Here is a 16,160-nt window from a genome sequence, read left to right as displayed (position 1 = left end):
ACTCATATTTCTAATTAACGCTGACCTCATCATTTTGTCATATTTATGGCTCACCTGACAGGACACAGAATGTGATAAAACAACCTCGATATAATGTGTGATTTATAAACAATAACGGCCAAAGGAGATACATTGTTGATGTCACCCCGTTAGTTTCAAAGCTTTTATCGGATAGAAGGACATGCAGCAGGTAAGAGAGAAACGGTGACATGCGGCACAGCTTCAAACCCATGACACTGCAAAGACTTTGCGTGCACTGAGCCAACCCGGTGAGCCGTGACATGTTATTTTTTCATGGAGTCACAGATGTTCAGATAAAACGAAGATGAGCTGAGTGACACGCACCTGCCACCAAGAGCTGTGCAGGTCGGCAAACATCAGTTCAATGACATCCCCCGCATGAATGCTTAGTGGGGGCCCACACTGCGGATAGGGGATGCCACTGTAGTCTCTGATCACAACCATCCTGGGTAAACCTGGCAGACAGGGAATACAAACACATGCACACTCAACTTTTTAAACATTTATCGGAGAGTGTTATGCAGAGGAAGATACAGCAGGTGCAAGATAAATAATATCGTGTAGCATGAATGAGTCTAAGAAGGTCTTGGTCATACATAGTCACAGTATTTTGTATCTATTAAATGTATGTAATAGTTCAAAAATACTGTTAATGTGTACAACAAAGAGATTGAAAATGAGTTACACTGTATGTTAATTTCTTCTTAACTAAAAATGTGATTTTAATGCTTTTAAGTCTAAAGGAACTATTATTTGCAATACAGCCAAGTGGAACTAAGTCTACATGAACAGTGGGCATATGTTTGATGCATTTCCTGTTACTTTTACTTCTATCATTCTTCTTAGTCACAACAGTAATATCTTGCTCTTGAGTACATTTCTATTTAACTGCAGCAAGCTGAAGTGAGCAAACACATGATTTTTGGATCCTGATAAGTTGCTATCTAATTGTAGATTTTCAGTTAACTAAGAACGACTAAGTACATTTTCCGTGACACACTGCATTGTACTGAGTTGACAGCAGAAATCTCAGAGGCATGACTATCTGCATGAATACGCAGTGGGTGATAACCTATTGTTGTTCTTATTTTAATCCAAAAGTATGTATTTTACACATTTTCCTAAAAGTGTCAGCATATATTATCCCTCACAGGTACATACATGTGACTTCCTGACAGTCATTTTGATTGAACCACCACAATGGAACAATCCAAAACACAGGGATTGACTCTCACAGGGAAATGAATCTCTTTGGTTGGTGTACGGTGCAGCTCCAATCTTTTTCCTCGGCATGGCAGACCAACACAGCCACAAGCATCCTGCTAAGGCTAAGACTAAACGGCCCCTGCCAACTTTAAAGACACAGCCACTTACTCTCCACAGACTCACACATCTAGCCCCCTCAGACACATCTCCCCTCCAGCCATGGCTCCCCTGCAAACCAGCCCGAGGAAACTATTAGCTGCCGGTGACCTCAGATGAATGGAATATCTCAAATTCATGTTTTTTAATAAGAACAATAAGCATGGCTGTCTTTCTAATAAAGCCCCTTATGGAACTGGATTCATCACAAAGGCACAGCTCAGCGGTTGAGGCCGAGGCATATAGACAGCTGGAAGTGCTTTTCCGCCAGCATTTCTCCTGCAGGATTCTTCATAATGATTCCACCCACTCCAATTCATCTCAATGCCGTCTCGGGTGTAGGCATCACAGCATGCGGCGAGAAAAGGCTTTTTTGTGCATTGGTTAAGGATCCCTTCTACATCCTTTTATTCATTGGTTATTCTTACTCAAATATATGTGTCAAAAAAGAAACTGCTCAATTTTGCGTGTGGGCATTTTGCTCAGCATGGGAGATTCACGTCCTTGCATTTCCAAGAAGAATACGTTGAGCAATATTTGATAAATAATGTGAGGTTTTGTAGGTTTGATACCACCTAGAGCAGTGGGGGGCGCCAAAGATCGCAGGGGGGGCGCCAGGCCTCAGATGATTTGAGGCCAAATATCATATTTAGACTTTTAATTTGTATTTAAAAAAAAAAAAAAAAAGTTTACATATAATTTTAACGCAATACATGATTGTCACTAAAAGCCTTGTCTCTACATTACAATAAAATATAAAAAATAATTGGCTAATTAATTTGAATAAAAATTCAAGTTAGTAGCTATTATAGGCATAAAAATACAGAAATGTATAATTCTTTCTTTAATAGAAATGTTTCTTCTGCCCGTAAAGTGTCCAAACCAGGCTTTTCTGGATAAGCGCATTTTTAAAACATAGTCATTGTCCATGCCGGTTTCAGATTATTTGTCACAGTTGCTCGGATCAGATCGGTCTCCTCCATTTTTATAGATTATTTACGACTTTTGAATCCACATAAACACATCGGCAAAATCCGGCTTACTTTGAGCATGTGTTTTAAACAGTTTAATCCCTTTGTGAATTGTTTCCACTTGCGCCGTCCTTTAATTTCTTCATACAGCGGGAATCCAGTGTGTGTGTGTGTGTGTGGGGGGGGGCGCAACTTCCAACAGGAGTCATTTGGGGGGGGCTCTTGGGAAAAAAGGTTGGGAACCCCTGACCTAGAGGGTAAGCTATAATCTTTTTCCTTCAGGTCTAACCTTGGCCTCTGACTAACCGTGCCATTTTCCTCCTGTTTGTTGTGTCTGAATTGAGATGGAAACAGCTTAAGAAGGTACCATGTAATGGCTATCAGGTTCATACAGGCAGAGTTCATGAGCCATACTGACCTGAGTTTGGTGGTGTTGGGATTTCCTGTTGTTGGGGAGAGGAAGTACCCTAAGCAAAACGGAACAAAAGAAATAAAAGCAAGGAAGAAATATGGAGAGAGAAATAGACTGGTCATTCAATCAGCCCACCTGAACAATGAGTCACACTTTTAAAAACAATTATCTGTGAGTGTTTACTCTTTGGATGTTTGGTCTAACTATTTTACATAAAAGAGTCAAATGAAGGAAGTCTGTTTCTAAGCTTTTGTCTTTGTCGGAAATTATATATGAAAATATTATCCACAAACCACCTGGATATCTGAACTGAACAGTCTTTAAATTAGCTGTCACAAATTACATAAACAGTGTTTTAAAGGTAAAAGCCCTCGTACTATTCTGACAGGTTAATTACATTGAGCTTCTAATGTGACACAGAAAAAGTCATAAATATACTTTTTGAGAGTTTAATTATGGTTTATAGTTTTTATTTTGACCTAAGATCCATTATCTTTTTGATTCAAAGTGAAGTGACAGCAAATATTAACTTATTCTTAACCCACAGAGCAGCAGCAGTAGATCTTATTGGTCATCTGTTATGAGTTGACAGGAGTTATCAGAACTCCACATGTATTGGTGAATATTATCTTATCTGCTATGTTTTGCTTCACTAAGTACATAGGCATAAGTTACGAAGAAAAACAGTCGAAACTTACCTTGGGCTTCAGCTTGGTGGAATCTGCAGTCAGGTGAGAGACAAACAAAGTGAGAAGAATACAATATGAGTGTGTGGTCGCTTCCTGACATACAACCTCAACTGTCAACCTCTGCTGGCCCTCATCACGCCCCAGAATACATAAAGACCACCGCGCTGCTGCTCCAGAAAAGCATGTCAAAGGCCTGAGCTGCCTTCAGCTGTCGGTGAGGGTAATGTACCTGGACTACAGCCCCACACTGGTGACAAAGAGCTGAAGCTTCACATGGGAGTAAGATGCAACAATGGCTAAATATCTTTAGAGCATAATCTGAATGCTAAACGTCATATTTTTTCTAAAAACACTATTTTAATTTTCTATGAAGAGGGAAAAAGGTATGTTTGAGAAGCAATGTGGGCATGGGGAAGGCTAAGTAAGAGAAGATCAAGGGGTTATATATTCAAAAGCATGGAGACTATGAATATTTACAACAAATGCCATAGCATGCCAGCTGTTAGATAAGATGTGTACAAGGTTGGCAATCTGGCGTCTGTGTATGTGTATGTGTGTGTGTGTGTGTGTGTGTGTGTGTGTGTGTGTGTGTGTGTGTGCGTGTGTGTGTGCGTGTGTGTGTGCGTGTGTGTGTGTGTGTGTGTGTGTGTGTGTGTGTGTGTGTGTGCGTGCGTGCGTGCGTGCGTGCGTGCGTGCGTGTGTTGCTAGAGAGAAGCTCACGAAGTGTTGAAGAGTTCCATTGATCCATTTAACGACAATCTGCTTCTTGGATTTAGATATTTTGTGTGCGGAAAATGAGGCGCTAAAGGGAACTTTCCCGAACAATTAGGAAATGTATCCGTGGTGTTCACAATAAGTTTAAAGGGACCAAAGGGTTAACAAGTGAAACACAATACATGTAGTTTTTCTTCATGTTGACCTCCCTCTCACCTGTTCTCCCGCAGATTCCCAGTCGTCCCAGACACTCCTTATGAGCCCCCAGCCCACATTTAACACAGAGATAACCCTGGTTAAAGATGCCCCTGAAAAACAAACACAGGACATACTTCATGTATAACTGCCTCTTTAAGAAAGGCAATGTGACATTTCAGGCTTCTTTCAAATTGTCCAGGAATGACAAAAATACACAAGAAATGTCCTTTAGCTTTCAAAAACCATAAAACAGATACTGTTTGCTGAAAACTTAGACAGCAGTCCGCAGTTATCTCAGTGCCAGTAAGCTGTTTCCAGTTAAGAGAGAGGATACATTAAGAAACCAAACATTTTGAACACTGAAACAGAAAATGTCATGGTGTTTCTTTCATACGTTCAATAAAGTATAACACATATTTGAAAGTGAATTTGAATAGTGCAATAACACATGATGACTTGCCAACATAGGACAATTAGTGTAGTTACAGTTCATGTTCACCCTTTACAGCTGTGGTTTACAAGGACTTCTGGTCAAAAGCATACAGTGAAATGATTACCTGAGCAAGAGGTGACAGAAACTACAGGAAGTGATTCTCTCAAAGGTGTGCATCTTGAACTGGTGGGAGTTGTGGTTCGCTTTCTCAGGGCGAATATTTGATCTAGGACAGGGAATAACAACAAAACATTGTTAAATGAAAGAGTCTATAATCATACTATGGTAAATGGATTGACATTTGCTTTGGTGTATGAATGCATAACAAATACTTAGAGCAAAACAGTCAAATAAAAAATAAAAGCAGGTAAGAACATAAAGAAAGAAACATTTCTAAATTTGAAATGAAAGAGCTTTGTTTGTTTGTTTATGACCAGTGGTATTTTTGTAAATAAATGTGTTTAATTATCCAAGGAATGCGAAAAGATCACAGTATGAAGAATAAAAAGAATATGTAGTGCACAGAAAAAATCTGTGCGTTATTGTAACTGATATATACAGATTTTAAGATATGAATGTAACTTCTATGGGAGTATAAGAATGGCTGTGTTGATGGCAAGCAGGGGAAATGTTTACCATGTTAACCATCTTAAAAAACATCAGGGGATCAACATTTAAAAAAATAATAATGGCACTGCAGGAAAACGTATGGGATTCCCAAAGTCATTAGGATTTATGGGCAAAAAGTCCTCTTGCAACCTATCCAATGTTTGTTGAGATATTTCAGTCAAGCCCTGAACATTACTGTGTTTCTTAGTAGTGAGAACAACTTTCTTTCATTTAACTCAATTAACAAAACATTCTTAATTATTTCCTCCTCAACTGAACAAAACAAATGTGTTGTGGCAAAAACAATTAGCAATTTGTTCCTTCAACTGATTGAAGTAAAAGCAATTTACCCCCCAGTGCATCTTTACTTGTATGAAGAGGACTTGAATTGGCCCAGACAAATCCAATTTTGAGCTACATGTGTTCAGAAGTGAGAGGGGAAACATGCATTCGCAAATAAGCACCCTTTCCTGGAACATGAACAAACACGACTGAAAAAGAAAAAAAACCCTCTTTTTGGTTGAATACACCATCCAGAAGCCACTTAAACTGAGTGCTCGTATAAGTGGCTCCTTCATCAGCAGCCCATACAGGTACAATGTTCCCTTTCTGAAAAGACCCCTACTAGGGTCCTTACCCAACACACACAGACACACACTGTTCAGTTTTCTGACACAAACCCTGTATCTGCAGAAAACTGTTTTAGGGGGTGGAAAATAGTTATTTGTTCTTCAAATTGTAATAATTACATGTTTTTTTCCAATATTTTGAGCAGGCGTTAAGGGCCAAGTGGTTGTGTAGGTTAATGCATTCGTACTGCAAGTTCAAGTAAGAGAAATAAATACTTTGAAGTAAAGTAATTAGCACATTTTAGTGGGAGATAAATGGTAATTGAGAGAGATAATCTGTGTATGAGTCTCTTCATTGTTTTTGAAGTAAAAGGCTTCATAATAATACCTTTAAATTGCACATTGATTCATCTACCTCCCTACACACTGCATTGTTTTGCCACTGTGCATATATCAAGTGTAATCCGAAATTGTATTCTGCAAGGCCATAGCAGATAGTCAGCATGCATTTCAGAAATATTGTATTCATACATATCCGACCCAAACACAAAAGCATTTGTTCAGTCAATCAGACTGTAATGTCAAAACAACACTGTATACTCCTGAATCAACATAACAAAGGATGCAGACAGGATTCTGCCCGAGAAAAATCCTCCCACTGTTACAAAACAATACAAAATATATACCTCCATAAAGCGCTGATTTGAAGAAGCATCGAGTCGGAGTGACTTCTTTGTAGTTTTGCAGCTCTTTGGCAGAGTTTATGTGTACTGTGCCAGGGTATGTGTGTGCGTGTGCGTGTGCGTGTGTGTGTGTGTGTGTTATCATGGTGTCAGCAGTGTGTGTTTGATTACAGCAAAGACCTGATCAAACACTGCACATGAGAGAGTCAACACCTCTCTCTCGGCCTTGGAATACCATGCATGCGAATGACAAATAAACAACACACACACACACACACACAAATAGACAGCTTTTTTTCCAGTGACATACATACAATGGTCTACTGTGTTGTGTCCTGACTGGTATTCACGCCTCCCTGTACTTACATGGCCATTTCAAACTGATCCAGCCACTTCTTCTTTAGTTCTCTGGTCTTGAAGAAGAGTTCAAAGCCTGTGTGCCCCTGCTGGTGAGTCACGTAGAACCCGTAGCACCACTGGGGAGGACAGAAGGAAAACAGGCATTTTCTCATGAAGGCATACGTACATTTGCAAAAGGATGTGCATAGAAAGGAAATGTAATGGTTATCTGTAAATGATTAACTAACAGAGTGTACACTTTAAATGATGACTGGCTCAAAAATACAATTTGAGTTAAAAATGGGTGTGTTTCTCCTTAAGAGTTTGCATGGTTTTTATTTGTATTTGTTTGATAAATCTCAGCAACCCATGAATAGATAGGATGTGTTTGTAGGTATAGAGAGCGTGATACTCTGAGACTGGCGGTTACATAAATACTTGCGCCGTTTCCAATACCTAAGAAGCATACAGTAAAGAGATCAATTCAACTTGTGTGGCTGTTAAAAATGTGTAAATATGTTTTAAAAAATGAAGAAAATAACCTGGAAACACAAGTGTAATCGAGGGTTGATTTAATGGGCTGACGTACCACCATTAATGCTGTCTTCAATAATTTGGTGCCACTGGGCTCAAAGATCAACCAAGGATGCTGTTATATTTTGTCATTGTCGAGAGAGCAGCAGCAAGAGCAGTTTAACCAAAGCCTGCCCAAAGAGGACTTAAGCTGTGATGACAGAGTCTCCTAATCTGCCTCAAAGGAACCAAAGACGCTGTTCGATCTTTCCCAAACACAACTTAGATTTAGAAACACCATCAAAACTTTTAAACCACAGTTGCAAAAGTCCTCACGTAAAAGAATTCTGGGAGTAAAACACAACTATTGATTGCTTGTTTTCTCTTTAGCCACCCATTCCCAGCTTGGACCACCAAATAAATACTACGAGTGAAACACTTACCGCGTTAAACGCCTTACCCATGGCCATATTTGGGAACCATTTTCAATCAATTCCCAAGCCTCTTAGTTTTGGCCACCCTATTCTGTTGCAGCTTGTTGTGTCATACCTAATAAGAGGAAAAGTGGTCCAGGTTTACCCGGCATGTGATTGGCCAGCCTTGCAAAGTCCTGAGAGTTAAGGGCTCAGCTGAGTGTTAAATCATTGATGACTGTGTGTGTGCTCAGCGGCGCCACAATCACACTCTGAAGTTTCATTTAGTAGAAAATGATATAGAGCTATAAGCAGCCTTGGAGGACTGCACACATTCATCACCCGATATTAGCATCTCTGTCCTGCGGTGTGTGTGTGTGTGTGTGTGTGTGTGTGTGTGTGTGTGTGTGTGTGTGTGTGTGTGTGTGTGTGCGTGCGTGCGTGCGTGCGTGCGTGCGTGCGTGCGTGCGTGCGTGCGTGCGTGCGTGCGTGCGTGCGTGCGTGCGTGCGTGCGTGCGTGTGTTGAGGTGGATGTAGGTACACAGTATCTGTATGTCTGTGGATATGTGTCTCTTCTCTGTGTTTCTGTGTCTCGTTATCAATGAAGTCTTAGACCTGTCTGGCAAGATATTGGAAATTGAACAGGATGAAAATAAAGACAAGCAAATTGCACTGTGTCATTATATGTTTAGAACAAGGTTATTTGTTTCTAAAACCCGGTATAATGCTAACCACACACATGAGACTCAGGAACACATCAGGACCATGACCATAGTTGTTAAATACCAATCACTGCCAGACACATGTCCCACACAAACATACAACACCCAATCACACTATCATTGCACAATGCAGTAAATGTGGATGATAATGGAGTCAATTTGGTTAAAAAACAACAACAACAGAACCATTCCACTCTGGCAAGCTGTCAGTTTCACATTAGCAATTAGCTAATGTGAAACTGTGAGAAGACACCATCTGTGGGCATACATCAACAAGACATCAACAAGTCCCCTTCATTGCGATAACGTTCCCACAGGGCGGAAAATAGCATACTCTGTACAAACTGTGTGTGGTCACCGACCCTACACCAGCAAGGGAGAGCAGAACTCTTACATGGCATCCAACATCTCTCACGTTATGGTTTTCGTTCAGTTTTTTAAAGCTGGATTACAGAAAAATTGCTAGCCATGTTTTCATGTAGAGCAGGAATGTCCAAACTACAGCCCGCGGGCCATTTTGAATCGGCCCTCAGCTAATTAAAAAAGTATAATGGAATGCAGCCCACAAATGAAAATTGAGCTTGTATTGTACTTCTTAAATATATCTGTAAACATATATCACACAGACACTAGTGTTCATGTGTTAATAAGCCCACTTTCAGTCAATTCAAGTTGATAAGAAAAAAGCCCAATAACTTATTAACATAACAACCTTGAAATATACCCTTCCTATTCCTCTCATGATAAGCAATCTAAGGCTTCTGTTTTCAGGAATGAGCTGCTAACACAATAAATGAAACCCTATGGAAAGCTGTTGTATCAAGAATCATGTACTTACATTTGATAGATTTTGCTAACTTATAGCTTCACTTGTGAGGCAATAAACCTCACCTCTAGTGAGTGGCCCAGCCCTTCGAATATCTTTCTGTATGTGGCCCTCGGTGAAAAAAGTTTGGACACCCCTGATGTAAAAGAAACTCTCAAGTTTTGGAGGGTCACAGGGTGGATAAACGCATTATTTTTCACTCATGGAAACGGCCTTGGTGCCCGTCTAGTTTAAGTTATCAAATCTAGAGGCGAACAGAGGTTGAATTGAAACATTTCCATAGAGTGGTTTACTGATATAGACCTTAATATAATCAAAACAAGAGGGACAATATTAAACCCATTCATCCAATATTCAATGCAACGTGAAGTGCACAAATACTCATATACAAGCACATTATGTGTACATGTGCATGTATAGAGGTATATTGTGATTTCACACTCAACTGACCTTTTTACTCTCTCTGTCCGTGGTGGGGTTGTTTGTGATCTTAAAATAGTTGAGGTCGAGGATTTCCTTCATCTCATAGTTGTCTCCTCTTCTCTTGCAAACAATGACGGCCACGTCAAATAGAAAGATGTGTCTGTAAATAAGACAGAATGTTAAATATCTTCATCAGACATTTCTTCTGTGTTGAATGTGTGTCCTAATTTCTTTTTCAGGATGAAGAAGGTGAAACAGAACAACCTGTCCTGTTTCCTCTTGTCCACACTGGAGACCATGCGCACTTCCCCGTCACCTTTCGGGCGACCAAAGTTGATTAGAGGCTGATTCTAAGAAAAAATCAAATAAAACAGGATTCAAAAATATATAAAATATGCATAGATAATACAGGACAAATGTATTCCAAATGAATGCATACGAAATAAACCCATCATAGGCAAAAGCATTAGTAAAAATTCAAATGTGTCAGTAGGGAAACATTTCCAGCATTAACCATCTTTTGCACAATCAGTGTTTCTCAGTTACTTTTTAGATAACCCAGATATCCACCACTAATACCACATCATTGTTTCTTTTCTATAATCCAAATGTATCTATATTGTATTCCCAGTGAAACATCATGCAAGGTATGTCACAATCAGCAGATCAGTCCTAGCAGACTCTTGATACATTCTGCCATGACATTCACTCATTCCACCATATTTGTTCAATCAAGACAAGATAAGGTGAACTTAACCTGACAACTGAGTGATGCTGCTGGTTACACTTTTGAACAACTTTCTACTCTTTCCATCAACTGAATTCTTTCTTCAGCACCATTTATCGTCCTTTTCCACTTTCTTACTACCCCTGTTCGTGATAGCTTATTTTTCCTTATGTATTCCATATATTACACCTTACATAAGGTGGCTTTACTGTATCATATGTCCCTTATTGAAATATAAAAAGCTGTTTAATTTGATAATTTAATGACAATAATAATTAATAACTCAGACCTTTAACTGGTTTAAGGCTGTGATTCACAATTGTTTTCAATTTGTATTTTTACATTTTTACCAGCATTAACCCTTTTAGTCTTGAGTAAGAGCAGTTGTATCCTGTAATACTGATGAATTATTTCAGGGTGGGCTAAATTGAATGACCATGTTTGGAAACTTGACTCAGAAAGGTTTCTGCGACCTTCTGATGTTTCTCACTTTTATAAGAGTACACAAACTGCTGCTAATGGATATAGAAATCAATTTGATTTACCAGGTTTTCAATAGACCGCTGGTACTGGTCGATCTCTCTTATAGTCTCATTGTCTCTCTTCACCTCGTTGACAAACTGAGCCAGGTCCTGAGAGACACAAACACAAATACACACAAACACACACACATTTTCTATAATTAATATAGTCTGGGGGAAATGAAAAACGTTGTGTCGGGTATTTTCTTGCTTCTGTGATCTGAGTTAAGATTCCATGTAAATATCATTTGTATGATCCAAGCCTTCAAGTTTTCTAAAGCTATGCATTTCCTGTTGGTTTTGTCCTTAAATCAGCTGCCTGTCAGGCTCTGGTTCCCCACAGGATCAAAAACGTTTTATATTTTTGCTTTTTCAAATCACAGCCATTTGCAGCAGAGAAACGTGTGATTTTCGAGACAGTCTGAATCAGCCTGCTGTTGGTAAAAAGCTTGAAATACAAAGATGAGGGACCATTAATATTGAGCACTGCACTTACTTTCATGGCATCAAGTGCAATCTTCAAGTTGCTCTTGTCAGCAGCGTCGTGAGTGTGTTTGACTAGCTCCTGTTAGAGCAAGACAGAAAGGAAAGGATGGGTCATGTTCACACACCAAACTCACACACACATTCAGCACAGGTTGTTTAAATGTCACAATGTCATCTTCTTAGCAAATAAACTGGTGTTTTGCTCTATAATTGGAAGACAATTTCCTTAAATGTATCTTTTTGGATGGCAAATGGGGAGTTTTTAGCTGAAGATTGACAAATTGGAACCAATTAATGACATCAAATGGGGAGAGAAACAGTTTACTTTTTGCTTCACTACATTATTTGACAGCTACAGTATATTCAGTAATCACTTTGAATGTTGAGATTTAACTTGCAAAACATGTGATCAGTAGAGAGAATTGTCTTTACCTCAACCAGCAATAACATTAAAATAATTGAATCGTTCATTATTTCATTGTAAAACACTTGTGTTGGTTGATAAACAATATGTAAACTGCATTTATTCAAATATAAAATCACCATTTGTTCTCAGAAGGCAGCTCAGTTCTTGTACAATTAATTAATCTTATTTGCATGCAGAAAATGAATGTGAGGCAGAGATTGGCACGTGCTGTAGAAGTCAAATTATTAATGTCAAATAAACAGGAAATTGAGGATAAGTAGACACATAATTAGGACCTGTTTTTCTTCAGGTAATAAACTAAATATATATATGAATTCTTGAAACTCCACAGCTTTATAAAAAGACTGTCAAATGGAATATAATATATATATATACATTATTATATTTGCATAATAACCACATAATGACAACATTATTCTGCCATTACCTTCAAATATGTCACCATGAAATCTCAGGAGAATAATAATCAAATTACACCAACATGTACATTATATATATATAATATTGAATATAAAAGGTGTGTGCAATCTTTAGGTATCTTGGCCCTTTATTAAAAATCGTATAATATTAAGTATTCCTTCGCAATGCTACAGTTATGTTGCCTTGCTGAGCTGTGTCTACTTTTCCATTCATTTCACCACTTCCTCTTCCATTTCTGTCTTTCTACCCACTTCCCAAAGTCTCTCCTCAGGGGGCCTGAACACTCAGGGTCACCACTATTTACCACGGTGGCCTTTACCCTCCAAAACCATTTAAAACAGCTCTCTAGTTATTGTCCTCATCTCTCCTGCCAGCTGCAGTCTGACCTCTGATCATACTAACCAGGGGAGACGGTGTCACACAGTTATCAGTGAAATTGTGGGGATTTTGAAAGGCTACGTGTCGACAGGAAGCAAGAGTGTAACCACACTGCAACACATAGATATAACCATGTAGAATATAATTATAGTTCCATGCGTATATCCATTTTACACTCAGGTGAAAGACTCTCCTAGAATAAATTATCTTCCCCTTAAAAAGGAGAATCTGTTGACTGAAATATATTGAACTCAGGTGGAAATGATGATTCTTTATGCATTAACTGCACCAATGTTTAAGGGATGTGAAATACAAAGAGTAAATGCAACACTTAAATGACTTACAGGGAGGCACATGAGAAGCTAAGTTGTGGAGAATGTCGCCCTCAAGTGGTCACTTTTCTACTGAACAAAGCACTTAATAGGCCCACAAGAATCAACTGAAATTGACAAAACCCCCCTTGTTATCATTTAATTAATAAAGTAAAACAATAAAATTGGCAGTGTTTGATATCCTCAGAGAAGGAAATATCACTTTACCAAGTAAAACCTGGGCAATGTTGATACTTTTTCACGTCAAAATAACTTCTATGTAGGTGGCTTGGGTTAAAGCTGTAAGCCTAAAAGGTTACAATGGAGTTTTTAATCAAAAACCTTATACACCTTAATTTTTTACTTTGTATTTTTTGCTTCCACTCAAGATTCAGCAAATCCATTCAAAGATGACCAAACAAATCTAAGTCAGGGGACAGGAGAGAGACCGGCAGTGATAAGCACACTTTTCCATACCACGAGAGGCTGATCTCTGGAATAAATCAATCTTCACACACTCTCACAAAGTCGTTTTGACACTCAGAAACGGGTTTATTGCCAGGTAGGTTCACACGTACGAGGAATTTTACTTGATGTCATGGTGCATACATAAAATATAAAACAATTTTTTTTTAAAGTACACATATAGCGAACTATACTAAGAACACTGTAATAAAAATATAGTAAGATAGCAATAAAGCTGAGTGTAGTAACCACTCCCTACCTGAAGTAGTAGATGGTACTTGAGGACTCTCTGCATCGGGACCACAAGCAGATCTCTCAGTGTAAACTTCCCATTGTTGGCCCTCTTTGAGCACTCCTGCAACAAATACAAAACACTTATTTGTAACAGCACAAGCTACATTCATCATTATACAGAAGACTTTGGTGTTGTTGAGACTTTTCACACGGACTGATCAACCAAGAGACACAACTGTGTGCTAACCATAGCTTACATGTATCTGTTGCTGTTTACTTAAGGGCTTTAACTCGTCACAAACCAAATTGTAAAATCTGGTATGAAATATCTATGTATCCTATTTGGTTTAAAAGGGCATGCTACAAGTTCAGAGTTTTCAAAGAAATTACATAAAACAGTTTTTTACACATATATTACGAAGTATCCTATATATTTAATTTCCAGTCAGCAATTGTAATTGATGGTTACTAGTATTATATAGCTTTTCAAATGTTTTAAAGCTGAGACAACAAGCAATAAAGTAAATGTATGTGTAGTGTACAAGATGAACACTAGGGGTCGCTGGAAAAACTGTATCTGTGAGAGATGTTTTTGTGTGTGTGTGTGTGCGTGTGTGCGTGCATGCGTGCGTGCGAAAGTGTGTGTGTGTGTGTGTGTGTGTGTGCATGCGTGCGAAAGTGTGTGTGTGTGTGTGTGTGTGTGTGTGTGTGTGTGTGTGTGTGTGTGTGTGTGTGTGTGTGTGTGTGTGTGTGTGTGTGTGTGAAAGTGTGTGTGTGTGTGTGTGTGCGTGTGTGTGTGTGTGTGTGTGTGTGTGTGTGTGTGTGTGTGTGTGCATGTGAAAGTGTGTTTGTGTGTGTGTGTGTGTGTGTGTGTGTGTGTGTGTGTGTGTGTGTGTGTGTGCGTGCGTGCGTGCGTGCGTGCGTGAGTGCGTGCGTGCGTGCGTGCGTGCGTGAAAGTGTGTGAAAGTGTGTGTGTGATTCAGGTATCTCACCTCCAGCTTCAAGCGAACATCCTCTTTCTCTTTGCAAATGATGTCTAAAACAGCAATGGCAATCTCCACCCGACTGCAGTACATCCCATAAATGAGCAGTCTATTCAGAGCAAAGACAGGATGAAGGGGGATTAGAAATGGAAATGGACTGTGAGTGTGTGCAGAGGCCAGTTAGTGATACAGTGCTAACTAAAAATTAGATAAGTGTAACATGAATATGTTGCGTTCATGTTGCTTGTGACAAAGATGGTATAACGTTAACATTACATCAGTGTATAAGAAAGTAATCCTTCCTCTTAAATGTGAACTTGCACCTGTTTTGTCCCTAAATAGAACACTGCGTACAATCTGAACTCAACACGTCGTAGATGCTTGATACATCATTCAAATGTAAATATTTGCAAACATCCTGCATTCAATTCAAAAGGTCTGATTTAAAGGAAGTGTGTTTGGCAATGTTTCTCTATTAAAAGTCCATTGCAAGGGAAATAACAGTGATCAACTGAACCTAAAATGAATCATCTTTAAATATAAAGCCAATTAAATATAACTCAACAAAAAAAAAGGAAATTATGTGAGGTGCCACTGCAGTTATAACTCAAATATGGTCCTCGCAACCCAACAATACATTTGATTGGATGTTAATTATAAATACCTTTCTTTGTAGCTAATGAATATCTGGTAGAGGTTTAAAGCATTTTTGTTTAAGATGGAGTCCTGCACGTCGACCATCAGGCTCTTGTGAACTTTAACCAGGTCCTGAGAAAGAAGACATCCTGTTTATCTGGAAATTTAAATAATATTTCCACGTCATTTAACAAGGAGGGAAACTTGTGGGACTTACCGTTATGTTGACAAAAACTTTGTCAATTTCAGCTGCAGAGAAGAATGTCCTCAGAGGATTCAGGAAATACTGCGGAAAGAAATAATTTATATCCTGAGTGAAACCTCCATCTTCTCCTCTCAGATTATTTCACTTAGTCATTACTTAACTGGAGTCAATAACCAATATTAAAGGTCATTTTAAATAATAATAATAATAATAACAGCTAGGGGTCACATATACTGAAACTAATAAAATACATCACATTGGACGTCAGATAAAGGGCAATAGTAGGGCAGGAAATGTTCCTTTTAAATGACATTTTAAAAATAAAAAAAGCCTAAATATATTATATGTCCACAGACTTAAAGTGGACCTATCATGCTATATTTAAATGATATATTGTAGGGCCATACCTATATAAGGTATATTTATACGTTTCTGTTTTCAAAATACCAAACAGATCATGGATTTTAGCC

At 38.7% G+C, this 16,160-nt stretch overlaps 1 protein-coding gene across 1 annotated transcript in view; it reads right to left on the bottom strand.

Annotated features, from left to right (window-relative positions):
* The window catches only part of LOC117500280 (guanine nucleotide exchange factor VAV3-like), a 46,974-nt gene that overhangs the window by 16,536 nt on the left and 14,278 nt on the right, over positions 1 to 16,160 (bottom strand). Inside the window, 14 exon segments of the mRNA XM_034153091.1 lie at positions 346 to 476; positions 2,773 to 2,821; positions 3,465 to 3,487; positions 4,386 to 4,477; positions 4,925 to 5,026; positions 7,028 to 7,137; positions 9,925 to 10,057; positions 10,162 to 10,247; positions 11,170 to 11,256; positions 11,642 to 11,710; positions 13,892 to 13,987; positions 14,859 to 14,958; positions 15,514 to 15,617; positions 15,703 to 15,771. Of these exon segments, the coding sequence (XP_034008982.1) occupies positions 346 to 476; positions 2,773 to 2,821; positions 3,465 to 3,487; positions 4,386 to 4,477; positions 4,925 to 5,026; positions 7,028 to 7,137; positions 9,925 to 10,057; positions 10,162 to 10,247; positions 11,170 to 11,256; positions 11,642 to 11,710; positions 13,892 to 13,987; positions 14,859 to 14,958; positions 15,514 to 15,617; positions 15,703 to 15,771 (1,251 nt within the window).

The sequence above is a fragment of the Trematomus bernacchii genome, unplaced genomic scaffold (genome assembly GCF_902827165.1).
Source record: "Trematomus bernacchii unplaced genomic scaffold, fTreBer1.1, whole genome shotgun sequence".
In the NCBI taxonomy this organism is placed as follows: Eukaryota; Metazoa; Chordata; class Actinopteri; order Perciformes; family Nototheniidae; genus Trematomus; species Trematomus bernacchii.
Note: the sequence above shows the minus strand (reverse complement) of the source record. Positions and strands in the feature narration are given on the sequence as shown.